The following is a 24,038-nucleotide window of genomic DNA, read 5'->3' as shown; positions in this document are numbered from 1 at the left end:
TGAATCAAAATTCAAGAATCATAAATTAACTATGGGATTAGTTTTTCTGGCTTATAATGTCTGCACAATTTTGCAATGCCACATGTATCATTGTATCTAATAAAGTATATTTTTTCCTCATTCAAAGAAAACTTTTGCATCACAAAATAAATCAATTAACTGCAGTTTTTAATCTATATACTCGTAGCTTTTAACCAGTTTTCCTTTCAGGAACCTCAGAACCCCCCTTTGAGGGCTTGTGTTCCTCTGAATATTTAGTTTATTATATAGTGTTTTAACTAAGTTGTTTGTCTTTTTATTGCTTTTGTTTCTTTTGTCAGCCTTATCTCAATAGAATTGTGTCATTTCTTTTTTAGAGTTTTATAATAATATTGGTCTTTTATAGCCAACTATACAGTATGGCCTTTTCTCATTGTTAAAGGCTGCATGGTTGCTTATAATTAATTGTTAACATCTACTTCATATAAACTTGGGTGGATAGTTGTCTCATTAGCAATCAAACCATCTCTTTTTATATTTCTTTTATTTCTGAGTTTAAATCATTCTCCCTTTGGTATATTCTGCCTTTTTTATGTGTTTACGATTTAAATATATGACATATAAGGTTTAAGGGACAAAGTTAAGACCATGTATCTTCTGTATCAAGGATTTTTATTCCTTTAAATCCCAAGATTATTCCCTCGTTCCACTGTTTTTTTTGTTTTGTTTTGTTCATGGCTTCTATTTAATTATTTACTTGCTATATGGATTTTTATTCATTCAACTTTCAATTTATATATAATTCAGTGAAATGATGTTTCTAAACTTTAATCTTTTATATTGTGAATATTTTCACTAAAATATAATTGAATAGATAAGATTCCATACTTTTTTATCAGAATAAAATGCAAATATTTTCTTAGAATGTTTAACAAAACAGTTTCAAGTGCCATGAATGAATTAACTTAGAAAAATAAATTGGGAACAATAAATTGGGAACACAAAAACTATAGCTTCCAATAAGATAAAACTGTCAATTAAAGTAATCAGAGATTCAAAATACAAATCTATATCCAATTTCTTTACATTTTTCCATTCTACATCTGTAAAATAATTCTCATAACTCCTTTTAATAGTGACAAGAGAAAAAAAATTCTCTTCATACATTCATTGAAACATTGAACTTCAACATTCCATTGCATTTCAGCCAGTCAGACAAATTTACATAGCTTTCTGTTCTTATTATGTAAATAGATATAGGAAGATGTTGTATGAGTGCCAATGAGACAACTTTCCATCCAAGTCACAATTTATATAAGTTAACCATTATAGCTAGGTCAAGGTATGGCCTTCAACACAGCCTTCAAGTCAATTTTATTTATGAATTTCAAAATGACTTGTCAGGCATGTTGTGTACATACATATAAAAGTTATCCCCCTTTATATTTGCTACCTTCTCCCTTCTGATGAATTGAGTAAGCAATACATTCATGCAAATGATAGATGGACAGAATGAAGACAAATAAACTAAGCCATGAAAATCTGTCCATCTACATCACAGAAAGGACTTTTTTTAGTGAAAGATTAAGAAACACATACATGTACTAGCAAATGATCATCTATAAAAATCTTAATATAGTGACTAATTTACTTAATACTTTGTAAACTGCCTTAGATATCTAAATTAAACTATATAACTGTTAAAAATTACCATCAGAACATCTATAAAATATAAATATTACTAGTAATTTATTTTGAGATATATTTGATTATGAAGAAATTCCAAAATGATTTTGATGATGCAGGCAGAGATTTAAATTAACAGATCCTTATTTAGAAAAAGAAACAGACCACTTCTACATCCTTATATTCACACAATCTGAACCTCAAGAATATATGTTGCTTAAAATGAGAGAAAACTTTGTAAATACAAATCAATTTCCTTCCACGGCTTTAAGTCTTGACTAATAAAGCCGACGAACCTGGAGGGCCATAACAATGTATTGAAATGTTAAACAATCTGTCATACCACTGAACAGTGTAGGCTTCAGTTAAATCCCCATAAGATTTTAATGACTACATCCTCCTAATCAAAATGTCATCACTGCATTATAACAATCAGATACATATAAGGTTAGATATTTTTTGGATAAATTGCCAAAGGCAATATTATATTATATGCGTTGAGTTATTTCTAAATGGCTCCTGGTAATTTTTAGGGAATTAGATGTACCAGTAATAAGTATGATAATAGTGCAGTAAAACATAATTCAAATTGAATTCAACAAATTTAAAATATCTTGCTGAGTTTTCATGCTATGATAATTATAACATTAATTTGAAGTTAAGAACTTCAAAAAAAATTTACAGACACAAATTAACATAAACAATTTGTCCATATCTAATCTAATTTTACTTTTACAAGTCAATCATTTTAGTTTTTATCAGGAATAAAAAAATTCTATCTAAAACTTGTTAGCTAAGTTTCAATATTGCTCACCTGATACTGGTTACTTAATTAAACACTGTTTTATCTGCAGAATTCCGGTTTTAAGCACTTTCAGCTTTTTTCAAATTGAAATTTAGTTTTTTAAACATGAACAATTTATGTCTAAACATATCATATCAAATGGTTTCAAATTATCCTATGAATGAATAATTTTATTGACACCTCTGTGTCTGGTCTGTATGTAGTTTTGATAGTATTATGCACACTTATGCAAATGACATATTGATATGGCAATTCCTTAACATGAAAATTATGCAAAACATCCAAAGTAAATGAACCATAACATACTGAAGGTTTAGGGCCATATAATCTCTATGGAAATCAGATATACCCAATGCTAATACAACCTTATACCAAATATCATTGACATTTCACAAACAATGCATCTGCATGTTGACTAGCTGTTGTTCAGGCATGCTCATTTGAACCATGACGTAAGGTTCAAGGCCATACAATCTCTATAGAAATCAGATATGCCAATGAAAATATACATCTGTATACCAAATATCATTGACATATATCACAAACAATGCATCTATATTTTCTTCAGGCTCAGTTGAACAAAATTGAATTCATCAGCAAATGGCCATTTAATATGAATGAAGACAGATTATAATAGTTACATAGTGTGCTAGTGACTATATACTGTATTATGTCACTAGCACACTATGTAACGAATTTATCTTACCAACTATCTTAATGTGTAAAATTTAGACTAGTGACCTATCAAAATGAGCAAGTCTTCAATACAGTTAGCATTAACATGATTAAGAAACTACTTCCTTTGATCCTACAAAAACAGATGCCAACAATGACAGCTTGTTAGATTTAAATGTGTTTTATGAATCTATAATACTAAAATTACGAGGTCCAATTTGTCAGCCGTCATCACGTAAAAACGACGAATCAAAGAATTCAACTTTATATATAACTAATATAGTACAAAGGTGTAGATTAAAAATTACACCACTCCAGGTCCTTTTGTTTTCCACGTAATTAATATTGCCAATAATTAAGAAGTTCCGGGTCGAGTCCGATACCGATACCAATAGTATATTCACCTGTTACCGATTACCTTATCTGTACGTTCCGCACCTGACAGGCGCACCACCAAACGGTGTATTCAGGATTAATATGCTATATAGTATTACACGGGTCATAATCACAGGGTTGACACTACTTAATTGTCAAATTGTTACCTATTGTAGTATTTTAATCAGTTAGACTTTCTAAGATAACAATACGAATACTAAAAATCTGGACTAAAGGTACAGTTTTCAATTTGTTAGCGGGCATGATGTAAAACAGCGAATCAAAGAATTCAATATTTATAACTAATATAGGACAATGCTGTTGATTAAAAATACTCCATTCCAGGACCTTTTGTTTTCCAAATAATTAATATTATCAATAATTGATAAGTTCCAGTTCGACGGGTTCAAACAGAAAGATTTGAAAGCAGAGAAAACTGTGTATCTTATAATCAGCATGACTTTATCAGATGACAATACTAATACTAAAATAAGGCTTGCGCATAGTTATATACTTTAATTCAGTCACGGACCCGCGATATACGGGTGTGTTCTAGTTTTTTTAAATTCTCTTATCATCACTTTCTTCGTCTGTTGAAACCTTTCAAATTTTTCTCAGTACTGTTTTGTTTTTCTAAAGGGACGTAACACCACTACTAACCGTGTATGAAATAAGCCCTGCCTCCTTATTACCTTATATGGAATATAAAGGGACGTAACTCCACTACTAACCGTGTATGAAATAAGCCCCGCCTCCCAACTTACCTAATATAAATTATACACGGTTTCCACGAGGATGCTTTTAACCAATCATATTCCTAGAAATGTATAGGAGGTAAGATAATATAAAATACACATTCTATACTTGTTTCTCAAGTATGCTCGAAACCAAAAATTATCAGTTTTAGCATTATTAAAACACCAAAGAAATTTTAAATAATGTTAAAGATGGTTTCACAAACTTATACAGATATAAGAAGATATGTCATAAGTGTCAATGAGACAACTTTCATATTCTCGTCAAAGTCACCATTTGTAAAAGTAAATCATTATAGGTCAAAGAACGATCTTCGACACAGAGCCTTACACTATAAAACTCTACACATGTTCCTATGTTCTTTAAGAATCTATAAACACTAGCCAAGAGGTAGAGCTTCAGCTCCAATCTACACTTGAGCTTTTCTTGAAACTCTGAAGTTCAAGGTCAAATACTGATTTTTATACTCCAACTACCTGTGTGTATTTCCTAAATATAGTAACACAGCTTTATTTTGTATAATGTCAATTTCATCATGGAACACTTTCTCCACAATCAGGGGTCCATTAAGGGATGAAAATAAGTTTGACATTTGTGTAACTATTTCAAAAGCTATCAATGTATTAAGGATGTACTAAGGTGAGGTTTTGGAATTTGTATCAAATGTTTGGACTTCTTGGTGTTTTTCCATACAATACAATGTAAAATATTTTGCTCCATAACACCCATTTATTTTTTCATATAAGACTTAATAGCTCATGAAAGGTCATTTACAAAAATTTTAGAAAATTCTTGATTTTCTTTCTTTTGTTTTGAGACCCAAATGATACCAATGCAAATATAAGGTAAAAGTCCAAGTCAGCCTTTTCCCTGCCATATTTTAAATCTCAAATATCTCAAAAAGGAGGTCCATGACCTATCAATATTTTTAGCTTATCTTTATCCTTAATTGATGCTCTACTAACTTATAATATCAATTTTAATATCATAATTTCTATATTTTTACCTAACCTCACCTAAGTAACATCCTTAATTTAAGTTTCAGTATAAAAACAATATTAGGTCAGTGTCATAAAAATATAAACTTTTTTGTACTCGGTCCAAAACTCTGGAAGGGCTCGGTAGAACCTCGCCCTTCCCCAGATCCTCAGCCTCATACAAAAAAGTTTATATTTTCCTGACATTGACCTAATATGTAGATTTATAGTGCATGTACTAATGCCGAAAAGCACAGTATATGAAATAAAATATCCAAAATTGAATTTACACAATGAGTGTTCAGTTTGATTTGCATGTAAAAAGAAATAAGAAAATGTGGCATGAGTGCCAATGAGACAACTCTTTATTATGTGTTAAAAGTAAACAAGTATACGTCAGAGTACAAAACCTTGACTGAGGCACATATTTTGTATGAAGCCTGGAAGTACTTCAAGCTCACAATGTTTGTTTTTGAAAAGCTTTTCGACTGAAAGGGAAGAAATAAAAGTAGCTAATCATTCATATAAATTCAGTTTTAGCGCTAAAACTACTAAACTTCTATTTTGTTTCTTTTATATTCCTTTACATTGTCATGGATTTGCCTTCACTATTTACAATTATAACTCAGCCTTCAGATTTCATCACAAATTAAGCCTTACTTCTATTCTATGTCCAAAACAGGTTAATTTTTATATGATCTTAGTATTCCTTAAAAGGCTATTTAAGGTTATTTTTTGCCAGCAAGCTATGGTATCATTAAGCATGGCTGTAAAACATGAAGATTGCTCTCTTGAGATTGGTTAAGACACGATTGTTCCTGTTCTACATACAATCATAAAAGTTTCATAGTCCCCATTGACCGTTATGGTAGTATAGGATTTATAACTAAGATTTGTGTTCATGTGCAATTAAACATAAGTACTGGTATATATATTGTCATGAAAGAGATCCCAGTTCTATAACACACCTTCTTCTCATTTAATTTCTTACAAGAGAAATTGATTATTAATATATTTACACATGCGTAATCTTAGGAATCATGATAAATATAATATACATGTATGATAAAATTGAGAATGGAAATGGGGAATGTGCCAAAGAGACAACAACCCGACCATAGAGAAGACAACAGCAGAAGGTCACCAACAGGTCTTCAATACAACGATAAATTCCCGAGCTTTAAAGTAAAGAGCCCCCTGCCTAGAAACTGTGACTATCAACCTGTACTGTGGATTACTTCATTTTAATTGGTACCAATTTTCATGTATTGAGGAAAAGTTCAGATTTTTGCAGATATTTGATTTCCTGGTTTTGCCAAAATCTGCAAATAATCTAATAGAAAATTTAAAATTTGTTGAACATTTTAATTCATGGTTCACCAGTATCCTAGAAATCCACAAAAAATGGTATCCCACAAATAATAGTCAATCCAGCCTAGATCCACAGTAATAGTCCCAAGATATATACATGCTGTACAGTTACAGTCATCTGTTTACATAATTTATACGTATTTCTTGTTTCTTGTTTTTTTGTATAGATTAGACCGTTGGTTTTCCAGTTTGAATGGTTTTACACTAGTAATTTTGGGGCCCTTTATAGCTTTTGGTTCGGTGTGAGCCAAGGCTCTGTGTTGAAGGCCGTACATTGACCTATAAGGCCACACCAATTTAATTTCTTGTTCTACGGATTTTTGGACTCCCAAAATTGGGGCAAGCGAGCGATTTGAAAATTTTCATAAAAAAATATTTAATTTGCAAATTTTTGAGGCGAAGCTTAAAAAGTTAAGGCGAGTGATAATAATTTTTTTTTGTAAACATAAAATACATGTAGTAGGTTTTCACTAAATTAAAACTTGATTTTTCACTTGTACCTTGACATTTCTTTAATTTAAGAAGTCTTTTTCCCTGTTCAACAAGAAATAATCAGATAATTTGGTCTAGTATGTATGTGTGACTGACAATGAGACAATTCTCCATCCAAGTCATAATCAGGTTCAGAACAACCCCTTAATGTTATGAATATCCCTTTTATGAGGGGTCAATATAAGTTATAATATATATTTTTTTGTAAAAACACTTTTAGTACAAAAGGGCTAATATTTTCCCAAAGAACTATAATATCTATGTGGTATTAAATGGTCAAAACATGTCCAAGAATTTTACTGGACTTTAACCATGTTAACACATTTACATGTACTTTAACAGTTTAATATTATTCAAAATAAGTGTACCCCTCTTTTAGAAAAGTTGTTTAAAAATATAATGTATTTCTCCTCTTTTTGAATGTTTTGAGTAAACAATTCTAAGTTTTCAAAGGTTTTGTATAGTAGCACTATACAAATCCTTAGCATTTCTATTTTCTTTTCTACAACAGTAAACATGGTAAAATTACCCCTTCAAGGCCCTTGTCTGAGGGATAACCTGATAATAACAAACATAGGTCAAAGTTAGGACTTTTACACAGAGCTTCGATCCAGACCAAACAGCAAGCTATAAGGGACCACAACTTAGTATTGTACACAATTCGAACAGGAAAACCAACGATCTAATTTATATTTCCAAACGGGAAAATACCCAACAACAAACGATAACTGCTGAAATTCATGGATAAATTGTGGTGATGGGACCCACAAACAAAGCACCAATGTAAATAATGAGCACCGCCACCCAAAGCACCTGTTCAACACACAGAAACTGTGTGGTTCTCCTTTGAAGGGGGTAAAGATACAGAGGTAAGGTAAGGTAAGGTAAGAACAACAGGTCCCTGAATCAATCAGGACAGGCACAAACCTGTAACGGTTATGACCTTGAGCATACATTATTAATTGCAGTTGAAGGCAAATCCTTCAGAAGTTCTTTGTACTTTATTTTAACAACAAACTTTTTTTGATAGGGAATACAAGTCAGGGGGAAAGAAACCAATGTTTTGTTCTGAACAGGTATTCCCGCTGTTATAAATATATTTTTATCGGAGCACTCCCACTCCACTCATGCTGAAACAAATATTCTCACAGATATTTACAGTGTTGTGGGGTGCTTATAGGTTTAAAATCGTTATATAAATGTTATACTGTGATTTTAAAAACAAATGTTGAGATCTTTTTATAATATTAACAACAAAAAAAAACGGTGCAGGAAATGGACATGATAACATTTCCGGATGCGGGAAGCGGGAATATAATAAAAATAAAAAAATTCTGTTTTGAAAAAAAATAGGTGCGGGCGGGTCCGTAGAACAAGGAATTAAATTGGTGTGGCCTAATGGTTTACTTTTATAAATTTGATATTTGGATGGAGAGTTGTCTCATTGGCACTCACACTACATCTTCCTATATCTATGTATCTATTTAGGGAATAGATGTTGATGGCCCATCTTTAATACTCTTGTTAACATAATCAATTTTTCTATACATGGCCATTTAGGTCATGACATAAATAGAATAGACACCTTACTATTGTGAAAGACTGTGTGTTGACTTGTAGATGTCCTTTTGGCTTGTGTGGTTTTGTTGCTGTCTCATTGGCATTTAACTCCTTAATTTCTATCTTAGACAGCTGAATATAAATATGCAAGGTCTTCTATATCTAAAACCATACCTTAAAGCCATAATATAAAATTAAAGATTTTTCCCGTACTTAAAACACATCCACCATTGTTACATCTTTAATTATAAGACAGTTAAATTTCCTATTGATTACCGAGAAATTATGATTGATGTTTGAAATCAAAGACAGCGTGACAGCACAGTTCATGTCACGTCTTTTAGTTATAAATTTTCTAAAAATGGTGGACATTTCTCTTTGAAGACATAATACTATGATGTCAAGACACAAGATATATTTTTGTTTAATATGAAGGCAAATTACCTGCCTTAAATCGTAAGATTCCTTTAAATAGTTTGGTTGATATATGATTAAAGATCATGATATTATGACATTTAATTCTAAGTCTTTTTGATAAATGGCATTTCAAATAAGTACTTAACTAGCTAAACAACATAATAAATTAAAACATAGTTTTTGTTGATGCAAGCATTTACAAAACACAAAGAAACTTTTACTTTTTTTTAAAGCAGCCAGTTTTGAACATGATCTCCTCAGGAGCCATTTGACTGTCATAGTCCTGAATAAGTACAGGCTTTTTATGATGATAATGGTGGTTAAATTAAACTTGTACATCCATTTGATGAAAAATCCATTTGCATTACATTCATTCTGGTTCTATGTTAAAATATGATCTCTTGGCATGAATGATCAAAAATCTGATGTGGATATGTATTCGTACATCTACCACACAAAAACAAGGATCCCTCAACATGCTCAACAAGGCTGTGATGTTCACAATGCGCAAAAAATAGGCAAACGATGCCAAATCAAAGAGAGCAAAGACAAACACTCCTGCATTAGTATGACATCTTTCAGACAAACGGTCACAGAGATAATGATTTCAAGGCTGTTCAACTACAATTTGATGCAAAACTGCAGCTATATTGTTGCGACTATACTTAACATAAACTGTGGTTACTATTTTTCATAGTGGAACATAATCCAAAACTAGCTTTAAATAAACAATTATTTTTAGTAACAGTGACCTTGACCTTTGACACCAAAATCAATAAGCTGCTTCAAATTCACCTTCCTTATAATTTCCATCTGGATAATATCAATTTTCCATCCAATCATGCAAGGGAAACTCATGCTGCTATCTGGAAAACATTTTCCCAATATTTTTTAATTACAGTTACAGGGACTTTGACAATTACATTGACCCCAAATCAATTTCTATTCAAGCAAGCAGGCAGAACTCAAATTACCATTAGGACACCATTTCTCAAAATCTTTTCTAATTTTATTAACATTGACCTAAAAATCAACATTTAGCCTAGTTTCCTATTCCTTTTACATCTTCAAAATGCATCAGTTGGTGCAAGCAAGAAAACTATAGTAACCATCCTGAAAGCATTTTTCATTTCTTTTTATTTGAGCAACACTGACCTAAAACTTTCATTGTTAACCCCAAATATTATTAAGTTTCTTCACATTCCATATACATGTATCTTCCAACTATCAAGCAAGGGTAACTCAAATTATTATTCAAAACAGTTTTTCATTTGTTTTTCTATTTCTAGAAACAGACAGGGTCATGACCTTGTCTTTTGACCTATTGACTCCAAATTCAAAAGACTTCCCCCTTCCCTCTAGATCTATAATCCATCTGTTTCAGTTTCATCTAAACAAAGCAAGGGATACTCAAGTTATATGTTATATTCCAGATATCATGTCTTTTGGCAGACAAAGAAAATAAAAAAAAATCCAGTGAAAAAAACTTAAGTTCCAAATGGAAAAGCGACCTGTCCAATCTAAACTATCAATATACCAGTTCATGTATCTCTATCAGTTTGAGACAAATGCTTTTTCAGATAATCAACAAATTAATTATTTAAGTATTGTAGACATATTTGAAGCCAAAATTTGACCTACTTTCGTGGACTTTTCAGAAGACATTGATCTTCATGTCTGATATCATTTTTAACCAGAGCTATTTATAGTAACATATAATTGTAAAATTTCATTAGGCTTAAGTTATTGATTGTCTACAAAGTATTGATATATACTGCAAATGTCATAAAGGTGTATATTTACATTATATAATATCAACTAACATTGACAAGATTAAATTATTTCAGCTTTGTGACAAATTAAATCCTTCCACACACATGTATTTGATATAGTATGTTATAAGAGTGAGGAGATGACGTGTGCTTATATCAAAATATTTCCATGAGCAACAAGAATATGTGTCCATTATAGGGACACCATGACCTACAAAAATGTATTCATACTATCACATATCCATGTGAAATTTTAGTAAAAACTGTAATTTTGGCATCACATTTCAAAATGATCATATCATAAATGATGATATGTAGTAAATTTCAATCCATTTAAAAAAATACAATAGGAGCAAAAAACTATAAAGATCAAAATTAAGACTAGGTTGCCAAAAAACAGTGCAGCAAGAGTGCTTTTCTTCAGATGGTTAAGATACAACACGGATATTGGAAAAGTTTAAATAAATCCTTTACATCAGCATTCACAGCTGCCATTCATTAACAACAATAAAGATATAAAGCATTTTCTGTGCATTGTCACAAAAGGTTAAACTCTGGGATTGAAGCAAAGGGCAATAACTCTGTGCCACTGACATTTAACTACACATGATATTTGATCTGCAACACTAACAGCCTATTGATACCATTTAGGTAGAATCTCTGAAAAACTCTGGCAACACTTTTTAATTTTTTTTATGATAAAAAGAGCATAAACATGGTCAACATGCCAGGTGATATTAAGAAAGCAACTCAGCTACAATAACTTATATACTGATATATTATAAAAAAAAAAGTATGCATGCCAAGAACATGGTGACATCTAAGGCAGTAACTCTGCAAGATTAAATATTGCTTAATTTCAAGTTAAAAGAGTCAGAAACACTCTAAACAGACATAAAATTGAGAATGGAAATGGAATGTGTCAAAGAGACAACAACCCAACCATAGAACAGACAACAGCAGAAGGTCACCAATAGCTCTTCAATGCAGCTAGAAACTCCCACACATGGAGGCGTCCTTCAGCTTATATCAAGGGTACGGGTAATATCACTGCTCATTACTTTGATATCAGGGTCAATATCTCTGTAACTATGACAACAGCTGATACCAAAGGAAACTTATGATCTATTGATTACAGATACCCAACACTATATACCCCGCCCCTCCAACCTTTACAGTGAACTTTAAAAAAAAATAAAAATTCTGAAATATATTAATATCAATAGGTCAAATAACTCTTCAAAAGTTTTAAGGGCAATAACTCTCCTATATAGACAGTAATAAGACTTACCTTTTCCATACACATATAATTCCTCTAGTGTGTAATTCATTAACTTTGTGATACTAAGGGCAATAACTCTCCTATATAGACTTACCTTTTCCATACACATATAATTCCTCCAGTGTGTTATTCATTAACATTGTGTTACTAAGGGCAATAACTCTCCTATATAGACTTACCTTTTCCATACACATATAATTCCTCCAGTGTGTAATTCATTAAAATTGTATTACTAAGGGCAATAACTCTCCTATATAGACTTACCTTTTCCATACACATATAATTCCTCCAGTCGATAATTCCACACAACTGAGATCAATAATCATCACATAGGACTTTTCACATAGACATTTCTCTCATTAATCCATCTATAATGATGGCAATAAATTACCAATAATATGTCCTTAAAGTTCACTGCAGCTTATGGTTAAACCTTTTTTCTGTACCACTACTGACAATAGTGTTAAATTAATATTGATAGGTTTCAGGTTTATACTGCATGTGGCTAAAAATGTGTTAACATGCTTAATTAAGTATTAGAAAGTCTAGCCTTGTCTAATTTAAAACAAAGTTACATATAATGCAACAGCACTTTTTCTGATTGTTCCTAAATTGTGTAACTTAATACTGGTCCATTGATCAAATAATTTGTAAGTGTTGCTGTGTTACTTAAAAATTAGATATATAGTCCAATTTAAAAGCTCTGATACCTTGTCAATTAAAACTTTCCAATATTCTGAAAGCAAGGCTGGAATTAATCTCTGTCAATCTTTGCACACCAATTTCTTTCCAATTACGTTGAATTTTCGTTCCTCGTAAATTTTGATTATGTCTGGATTCTTCTATAGTTTTCTCAGATCACCCTACGGAATGTGATTCCTGCAATGAGAGAAGATAATATGATGCTCAATTAAAGGTACGAAGGTATTGAGTTATGCTCCATCAAAGAATTCCACAGCATCATACAACTGACGATGTGTTACGTAATCATAAGTAATTGATCATCATGTTTACTTTATGACAACTTAATTTATTATCCCACTTTTTAATGACAACAGACAAACTATAAAATATAACTTGATTTTTATCCAAATATAATATTAACAAACAAAAGCATGTCTCTGATATATTAATGCATTCAATATTCACTATGATTGTGCAAATCAACCCAGTAATGTACAGCAGATAAAATCAAAATAGTTCACATTTATGAAATAGACCACACGCGTAATTAAACTTTCCAAAAATATTTCACCAGATTAAATATAGTTTACAATTTAGAGATCATTGATTATAAATACAGATCTCAATTGTTTTACCTTTCATTTAGAAACATAAATGAACAGTGTGCTATTATCATCACCTTCTTCAAATGCAACCAGGTTTTATATATATATACATGTAGTACATGTATTGATAAATACCAAAATAAATAAAAAGGTATGTGAAATATGCATGAAGTAATAATTCCAGGTGCAAGTATTCTACATTCATGTTGTAGTTTTCAGATGGCATTTGTTTGATTATCAGGTGTAAATTTCACCATGTGCAAATCCTCGTTAGCACCTGTTTCCACCAATTATTACTGAGAAATAGTATATTGAATTATATACAATCAGTGCAACTGAAGTTTGATCTAGATAATAAAGACACTTTATCAGTTTATGTATAGTTTATTTACAATAAATTTTCAACTCCTCAATGCTTATCAAAATCACTGACACAATAATCAGAGCTCCCTGCATTGTATCAGAATTTGTATTGTGTCTAGATATAATGAGGTTTAGATCTATATATAGATATAATGAGGTTTGGATCTATATATAGATATAATGAGGTTTAGATCTATATATCGATATAATGAGGTTTAGATCTATATATCGATATAATGAGGTTTAGATCTATATATCGATATAATGAGGTTTAGATCTATATATAGATATCATGAGGTTTAGATCTATATATAGATATAATGAGGTTTAGATCTATATATAGATATAATGAGGTTTAGATCTATATATAGATATAATGAGGTTTAGATCTATATATAGATATAATGAGGTTTATATCTATATATAGATATAATGAGGTTTAGATCTATATATAGATATAATGAGGTTTAGATCTATAAAAAGATGTCAATGAGACAGCAACCCAATAATACACTTCACCTTTTTAGAATCTAAAGCCAGTAAGGACTATCCTGTTGTCACTATAACAGACAAATATGGTATATGTAGAGTTGTCTCATTGGAATTTATTAAATATCATGTATTCTTCTAATTTTTTAGAACTAGAGATTATCTTTTAATCTTTTTTTTTTATATCTTAGCAACTCAATTAATATTCTCTTTTTTTATTTTTAATGTTTTGGTCCATTTTTCTCTATTCTACCCCCCCTTCCCCCCCCCCCCCAATTATTTTCTATTCTGTAAACCCCTATTCACACTCTCATATCTGACAATTTTTTTTTATTATCACAACCTGCAGATTTGATAGAATTCTTTCAATAGATTTTTTTTACAGTATTGCAGTCCAACAAAGTGTGTCAGGGACGAAGATGACATAGGACAGTAACCATGATCTCTTTTTATAGCTTCAACTTTACTGTCACAGTTGAGCTATATAAAAAAATCGTAAGAAGATACCTAAGTTCCTCAAATTGCTTAAATAACTTGGAATCCATTAGTTTGATACAAAATTGATAAAAGCTTTTTTTTTCTCCAGTTTTCAAGGTGCAAATTTGACAAATCAATGTTTAATGTAGAAATATTCACCATGAAATACGACTTTTCAATAAATTACCTTATATGAACCCAAAATCACAGAATATCCTTCGTTTTGCAAGAAACAATGGAAAAATACCTTTTTTTCTTACTTCAGCTGTCAACTTTAATTTTTTTAAAAGTTTGCATGTTTTTACCAATTTCTATGATTTCAGACATACACAAGTTTGAATTCTGTTTTATCGAACATAATAAACATCCTGTGGAATTGGGGATTACAAATTTAGACATTTGTTTATCACAGGTGGAATATATATTAATAAACTGGATTGCCAAGTTGGGGTTAAAAAAGAGTTCAATCTATTGGTCAGAAGTATTAGTTGGCATATAAATCATGTAACTTTTGGCTTGATTATAATTTTCTGTTCTATCATGTATGAGTCATGTGTACTTGTATAGCCAATAGGTTTTACTTGTGTTTCAATGACCTGTGTTGAATTAGTCAAGAAATTCCCCCCCCCCCCCCCAACTAATATTTGTTCTAATCAAAAATTGCAAATTTTATCATCAAAAAAGCAAACATTCCTCAATTTCGCTTGGAATTTTATAAGTTTAAATTGGAAAAAAAAAGATAATAAAATATGTATAACCATGATAACTGTAGTATAAACCTTAGATGTGACTGATAATAGATACAAGATGAAGGTGATTTTTTAAATATCAAATAATTAGTTTATTTAGTTAAATTGCCGAAATAACACTAAGTATCAATAAACAAAAATTAAGTAGATTCCCAATTCCTAGGTAAAACCATCCTTAGACTTCACTGTTTCAACTTGAAAACTTAATGAAATAAATGAGGAATTTGTCCATGGTACACAGATAATGGCCCCCTCCTCCCTTTCTGCTTTCATATAACACAAAAGGGAAATAACGCAAGAACATTTAAAGTAACACTGCCTCAATTCTTACTTGATCTTAGTTTTGTCAGGTAATACTAAGCAGTGTGTATAAGTTTCATAGCATTTGTTTGCTATAAACTTAAGTTAGAGAATGGAAATTAAAGATTCAGCAATTTTTCCATTTGTAAAGAAGGCAGAACTCTAGAAAGATAAAAGTGATGCCCCCCAAATTCTATCTTAATATGTGCTTAGTGGTTAAAAATATTGTGTATAAGTTTCTTAACATTTGGAAGAGGCAAACTTAAGTAAGACATGTTAGAGAATGAAAACCGATTTCGGGACATACAGACAGACAAGGGTCAGCTTATTGCCCCTGCCATACTACAGCTGGGCATAAAAAATGTTTTGAACATTGCTGCTGCTGGATCTAATGCATCAATATAAGCAAAAATTTAAAAGCTCAAAGTTCAAACTATTTTGTCATGGCCTAATTATATAGACTTCTAAGGATGAAGATTTTGCTATAGAGATTATGTTTAATCTGTTACATTCAATACAATAATGAACAGAACTGTCACATTGTAATGTAAAGACATTATATCTCCCATGAGACGTGGAATCATTAAGCCAGATTTGTCAAATAAATGGGAATTATTTTCCATAAATAAATCACCTGTAAAAGTGCACATAAACAATACACTTAAAAAGGCCATGGTCATATTTATTAAAGTCAATAATCTGCCTACTCCTGCAGATTTTGGGGACAAATATAACATATATAATCTCAACCTTGATTTTAAAGATAAAACAGCCACATTGTATAATCCATGATGATTGTTGCTCTTAAGTTGTAATTACACAATCTATCTTTTATCACCACCCTCCTGTTACATTTCTAATTGACTTTCTATTCCTGTCATAATTGAGACAATTTTGTATAATCACATTAATCAAGAACAATGGCGACCTGACAGAAATGAGCAAAATCATAATTACGTAAAATAAATCACATTTCACACCTGCTGCTGTGCTTTACAAAACAAATCTTAGATATATTTGGCACATATCTACACAGATCCAGAAGTTTTCATGAGAGGGGACACGCTCCAATCATGCTTCATTGATTCCCTATATAACCAAATTTTTTCCACATTTTTTGGGACCCCCCTGTAAATCAGCCTCTGGATAAAGGTAAATGAGAGGGTAAGTTAATGAGATAGCAACCCAACAACAATAGCATGTGCAGTTCATTCATTACATTTACAAGCAAGATATAAAGTTTTGTGTCATTTTGTGGTTGTTCATGCAATTGTTTTCAATGTGACAGTGTTTTTGCTAGAAGGAGGTTTATATCAAGTAAACTGAATTTCAAAATTTATGTGTGCCAGGGTTAGGGGACCAATTCAATATATGATTACACCACTCTGCATAAACCCTGACATTAATGTGTACTTTTAAAATTTGGAGGTAATAAAGAAACATTGACTGTAAATCAACTCCCAGTATGACTGCCTCATCAAACAATAAATTAATGTGAGCGTGTTTTTATGATTTATTATGACAATGCATTCAATTGATATTTACTGAAAGTGCAAATGCATACAACTGCATATACTCCTATGGTTACATTGCGTTATCCACCCCCTCTGACAGTATTATGACATATTTATCAGTAACTTCATGGTTTTCATTGGCAATATTTACAGATACATTCTGACACAAAAGAGGTTTTGTAATTGTCTTGTCACCCTGAAACACCAATTTTACTAAAATCTTTTGCAAATGAACTTGGTGTTTTGACAACAGTTGCGGTTTGTTACCTTTAATTCTTTTGCTATAGATTTCATTTAACATTGTTTTTTAAAAAGTATTTGGTAGGCATGCATTTATGATTGGATTTTAACAAACGATGGTGAAAGACACATAATTGTCTAAAGTATATGTATCTATTTGTTCTTAATTTGTCTTCAACTTTGGTATTCTTTCAATGACAACATGAAAAATATAGTTTTTACCAATTAATTTGGTTGAAATATATAGGAAATATTATACTTGTATATAATCATCAAACAATGCTTCATAACAACCAGATGCTCTGCAGGGCGCAGCTTTATACGACTGCAGAGGTTGAACCCTGAATGGTTGGGGCAAGTATGGACACAACATTCAAGCTGGATTCAGCTCTAAATTTGGATTGTGATTAAATAGTTGACACGGCATGCTATATATAGGTTTCTGACACAGAATGAATGTGGTCTAATGAACCTCTCAAAAAAATGTTTGAAGAAATTTTCTTTTTATTTATGAAATCTGAAATGAGAAAAATTTAACACCCCCCCCCCCCCCCCAATTTTTTTTCACATCCCCTATCCGTTTTTCCAAAACTGATCTCAATTCAAATTTCTAATGGAGTTTGCAACAATAACTACTCATTTAAATACATCATAAAATATTAAAATGTAAAATAAAGTGCTTGTTATCACTGAATGGTAAAGATTGTTTTAATTTATAAGTTGGTAGTAAAAGTGAATATACATTGTATATTGTATAAAACAATGATTTAAGTTGATTCAACCAATTAAGAATCTACATACACAGTTAGATTTGGCATATCAAAGAACCCCAATTATTCAATTTTTTATGAAATCAAACAAAGTTCAATTTTGGACCCTTTGGGCCCCTTATTCCTAAACTGCTGGGACAAAAACTCCCAAAATCAAACCCAACCTTCCTTTTATGGTCATAAACCTTGTGTCTAAATTTCATAGATTTCTATTTACTTATACTGAAGTTATAGTGCAAAAACCAAGAAAATGCTTATTTGGACCCTTTTTGGCCCCTAATTCCTAAAATGTTGGGACCAAAACTCCCAAAATCAATCCCAACCTTCCTTTTGTGGTCATATTTTAGCCTTGTGTTAAAATTTCATAGATTTCTATCCACTCTTACTAAAGTAAGAGTGCGAAAACTAAAAGTATTCAGAAGACGACGACTTCAATTTTTGCGGTCATATAAAAATATAACAAAATAAAAATGTGACAACTTTGCTTCTATTGGTATCAAACTGATTAAATTCCAATCAGAATTCCTGACAATAATTCTTGAGGAAAAAAATGAAGTGATGAAATATTTAGCCAAAAATTTTTGTGATGAATTCTTATTGCATAACTCTGTACCTATTGTTTTACCTTATAATGGAGGTAAAAAAAACACTAATTTTAGGAAGTCAACAGAATGTGTAAGTATAGCAATGTGATATTAGAAAATCTTGTTCACACAGATCTGAAGCTTCAAAGCAGACAACAACAGATATGCTGTTTTGTCAGTATTTCATCATTTACTGTCCTGGGACAATGATCATACGTGTGGTGGCCTTCAGCTGTTTTCTGCTTTTGTTGGGTAGTTGTCTTTTTGACACATCCTCCATTCGTGGTAGATCCAGCCATTTTCAAAGGGGCTTCTAACTGAGGGGGTCCAACCAAATGCCCCTATTCAACTCCTGGAACCCCATGGATTTGTCACTACCATTTCCATTCTCAATTTTATGTAAAATTTGTTCATGCTGAATTTGACAATAATATTAAATGCATGCATTTTATCTAAAGTTACAATATGCCTACACAGCAACATTTATTTTTTTATATAAAGTCATGTAAAAATAATATTCAACATTGATGTTAAGTAACCTTGTCAGTTCATTATACTTTTCATGTCATTACAGCTTTTAAAACCTTTATGTTCTTTCATAATGGGATATTGTTAACATCTTTATTTCTACTGAGAACCAGAATTTGCCCTCAAGGTGGAATGAGTGTCTTCCATCATCTTGGATTGTTGAAAACAGAACAAAATAGACCTAATTGTTTAATCATGTTAATTAAGTCAGCAAATTTCAAACCAGGATTATTTTCTTTACTAACTAATTAAGAAATGAACAAGTTTATCAAATGTGATTTTAAAAAACAAAGGCACCGTAGAATATTATTTGCTGGAAATTCGATTTATCAAAACATTGCAAATTAAGGGGAGGTAAATCAGAAAATGTGTTATTAAGAATTAAGGAAATTCTTCTTTTTTATGTTATAGCAGGAAATAGTGACAGGAATCCTTTTACACAATTGACAGGAAAATATCAAAATAATGTCATTGTATTAATTCAATAAACTCAGTATTTACATCAGAAATGTAACAAAAAGTATTCACATTTCAAAGAATGATTTAACAAATTCTGAAAATTACAAAGCGAATGTTACAATGATTTCTGCAATTAATTCTATTAATACAAATTAATTTCCACTGACGTTTCTTTTCTCTTAACAAAAGAGTCTACTATTAATTAAGATAAAACGTATTTCCGAATTCCTTAGTTAAAAGAGTAGTTCAAGAGCAAAAACCTGGCATTAATTACTTCCAATATTTACATAACACTATAAACTGAATCTTGTGCACTGCACTCTTGAACAATAATGAAAAATTGAATATACTTTATCAATACATGTTTGAACAAGTCTTTGTTGCAGCTGCAATGTCATTTAATTGGGAAGATTTTGGCAATGTTCCATTTTGCAGACTTAATTCAAAAAAATATTGTTGGAATTGCCGGATAAATTTTCTTACTTAAATAATGTATAAAAATGTACACAGAATGACAACTATACAACTAGTATCTCAATTGTTTGTAAAACAATTGAAAGGTCTTTCCTGTAAAAGTGATGTTTTCGTAATGTTCTTTGTACGACCTTTCGTTTGATATATGACAAGCATACCTTCTGAAACTTTTCGCTTTTTACACTTAATGACCTCATCCGCCTACATTTTTGAGATCGGAAATATGATATATGTAACACAGGGTAGATGAGCTTTCATTTGATATGCCACAACGCCATGTTCTAAAAAGTTTGATTTTTGCACTTAATAACCCCATCCAACCAATTTTTGGAGGTTGGGAATTTGATATTTCAAATGTACACATCATGACCTTTCATTTGATATACAACAACCCTATAGTAAAAGAAAAAAATATTTTTTGCACTCAATGACCCCATCCAACCAATTTTTGGGGGACGTCAATTTGAAATTTGAAATGTGCGCTTTATGTTCTTTCATTTGATATGCGACAACCTTACCATCTGAGAAATTTGAATTTTTTGCACTAAATGGCCCCATCCGTCCCCCTGGGATGAAAAGGGGGTTTCAAATTTTCATTTTAAGTAGAGTTTATTAAGACCATCAATTTGATATATCAGATGACCCCATTTGACAAAGTGCAAATAATGATGCAATATTAACTATATAAATAGAAGTTATGAAACTTACAAAGTCAATGCAAAACTTGAAAATTTCAAATTGATTTTTTGGTGTTTTTTTCCATGGAATGTTTTTGGTATTTGGTCAAACATATAATTATGTCAACCTCTTCAATTTCTAAAACATTTTAAGTGGTAAGCTCTTGATGATTCAGAAATACATGCCTCCGCTCGCAAAACTTCAAACTGCATTATCTCTAAAACGACAATAGATATCTCAAATCTGATAAATGATAAATGATCTACAGTTGAAGTACAACATTATAGAAAAAGAATTGGGACAATTTCAAAGTTCACCAAGGTCACAATTAATCATCAAATATATGATGCAATATCAAACTTGAGAACCGGAAGTCGTAGAGACATGGGACTATCACCATTCCACTCAGGACCACTTGACCTTTCAAATATCACAAGGTCAAGGTCATAGTATAATGTGAAGGTCAAGGTGAAATTTCATCATGACCTGACATTGACCTCAAATTGAAGGTCTTGAAATACTGATCATCTTTGCAGTTTATAGTAGGTTGATATATGTTACCTTTAAAAAGATATACACAAAATACTATTCTTTTAAGAATCATCCCGTTGTAACTTTTGAACAGACGGTCGGACATTTTTGGGCTTATTATATAAAATATAGAGCTCGTCGAGAGGAACATTTTATACGCTGTATGTATGCAGCAAATTCTTATCGTTTTCCTAATATGTAAGCTTAAAATTGCGGCGTAATTTTATTTTGCACTCTGTGACCTTTGACCTTGGGTGCATATTAAAGGTCACATTAAATAAAGATTATTGGTGAAGGTCCCAAGTCTCTATGACTTCTGGTTCTTGAAATACAATTTTTCTAAAATTGAACAAAATTTTTCAAGGGGAATAACTCCTTATAAGGCTTAGTAACAAATTAATTGTTTATGTTGATAAACATTGCCATCTGTTCTTGTACATGCTGCCATTTTCAAATCGATTCTATCTGGAATGATTTTTAAGAAAAATGCAAAAGAAAGAAATTGCTTCAAGGGGACATAACTCTCATAGGGAATGTTGAAATCCTTAGCAGCCTCATATGGTAATACATCATGATGAGATCTAACTATTGTCCAAATAAGGTCATGATATCTTTTAAAACATTTAGGGGGGGCCATGTTGAAAAAAATCAATAAAAGGGAGATAACTTCTAAAGGGGATGATGAAATCCTACAAAAGTTCATCTGGTAAAAGTTCATGATGAGGTCTATCGATGGTTCATATTTGGTATTGACAATTCCAATAGAAGCGGTAGGAGGGCGTGCCAAACAAATGCTGGAAGGAAAAAAAAAAGAAAAAAAAACATTAGAAAAACAATAAGGTCTTTCCTCGCGGAGAGGAAAGACCTTAATAATAAGAAAAAAGCTGTAACTGTTAAAACGTTAAACCCATGTTTTTTTAAAACAAATTCTTTCACATCTTTCTTGACTGTAAAGGATTGAGTACATGCATATATAAACCAATGCATTCTCACCAGGGGCAGATCCAGTTAGGGGGTTCCTAACACAGGACAAAGGGGGGGGGAGGGTTCCAACTACATGTCCCCATTCAAATGCATTGGTCGTCCAACAAAAGAGGGGGGTGCAATGCCCCGTGTTCGTGTAAATACAACATGTATAAAATTAGAGAACAACAAGAACATGTCAATAGTACAATGAACATGTGTACTAAGTTTCAAGTTGATTGGTGTTCAACTTCATCAAAAACTACCTTGACTTTAACCTAAAGCAGGATAAAAGGACGACAAAAGAACAAATGCACAAACAGAAAAACATAATACCCCTAGGTGCCCGCCCGGGCATAAAAATCAAATGTTTCAAAAATGTTACAGTACAATACTTAAAAAAAGATAAGGAAATTCCTGTATACAGGATAATACTTAAGGTTATATTATTGCGAAAAATGCAAGAAAGTTGTAAACGCAATGATTAAAACTCGCATTTTGAAATATCTTATATAAATTAAACTGGATTTTTCTCAATATGGTAAAAGTCTAAAATGACAAAATTGCAATAATAAATGCACGCAATAATTTCTGAATTTACAGAAATTAGATTTTAGGTTTTTATATCCATGAAAGTGTTTAAATGGTCCCACTTGACTTAAATAACTGCAAACTGAAAATAGCTAAATGTTTACAAACGCATTCCTCAAATACATTCATGAAACTGTTTATAATTATTTCATGTCTTTTGTTAAGCAGCAGAACTATTTAAAAGAACAAATATTTAACAAGAAAATATCTGGAAGAAAATTGTACTTTCACTTTTTTAAAATAAGCTTAGGTTATGAAATAATATTTCTGAAGTTAATCGTTATTCTGAGAGCTCTAGATTACAATATAAATATTTATAAAATTTAAAATGCTTGATACATTTTTTTTTTATAGATTTCTTTGGAATATTTGTGATTAACTTGATAATTGACATGTTATTGTAAGATAAAAAAGAAATGTTCATAAAATAAATAAATGAAATATGTGTCCATGGGGCATGTACACAGATGATGCCCCAGCTGGCATATAATGTAAAAAAGGGGCATAACTCTAGAATGTCAAAAGTGACACCACCAAAATTTGAATTATAAAATCTGATTTTCATGGTAATAAGCATCGAGTATATAAGTTTCATTACATTTTCATGTTGAGGTAGACTAAGGTTAGAGAACAGAAACCAATTTCTGGATGTAAGTACAGACCGACAAGGGTAAACCTTATAATTAATGCCCCCTCTGCTATGGGTATTAAAACAAAAAGAAATAGTAACAAATTGATTTTTATCACATATTTGTTATGAATACATCAATTGGGTTTTGCATATGTTATAACCTCAAAATTGCCCAGGGCAAAACAGAGTATATTGATATTGTGCCCTGATTACAAATGATGCACATCATATTCACCTCTGTTGATTGGTTGAAACTATCAC

General features: G+C 31.2%; 1 protein-coding gene across 4 annotated transcripts in view; it reads right to left on the bottom strand.

The window, feature by feature from the left end:
• Positions 1 to 24,038, bottom strand: part of LOC143054134 (cAMP-dependent protein kinase inhibitor beta-like) — a 57,596-nt gene that overhangs the window by 20,443 nt on the left and 13,115 nt on the right. The window contains exon 2 of one of the 4 annotated variants that reach the window (XM_076227041.1): positions 12,858 to 13,026. Coding sequence is in view for 3 of the 4 variants with exons in the window: in XM_076227039.1 (XP_076083154.1) it covers positions 12,412 to 12,426 (15 nt within the window). In the remaining variant the exon portion in view is untranslated. Of the gene's footprint in view, positions 1 to 12,156; positions 12,201 to 12,241; positions 12,266 to 12,411; positions 12,513 to 12,857; positions 13,027 to 24,038 lie in introns of those variants that run through there. The other 3 variants (XM_076227039.1, XM_076227040.1, XM_076227038.1) reach the window with 3 other exon arrangements.

This window comes from Mytilus galloprovincialis, chromosome 12 (genome assembly GCF_965363235.1).
Source record: "Mytilus galloprovincialis chromosome 12, xbMytGall1.hap1.1, whole genome shotgun sequence".
Classification (NCBI taxonomy): domain Eukaryota; kingdom Metazoa; phylum Mollusca; class Bivalvia; order Mytilida; family Mytilidae; genus Mytilus; species Mytilus galloprovincialis.
Note: the sequence above shows the minus strand (reverse complement) of the source record. Positions and strands in the feature narration are given on the sequence as shown.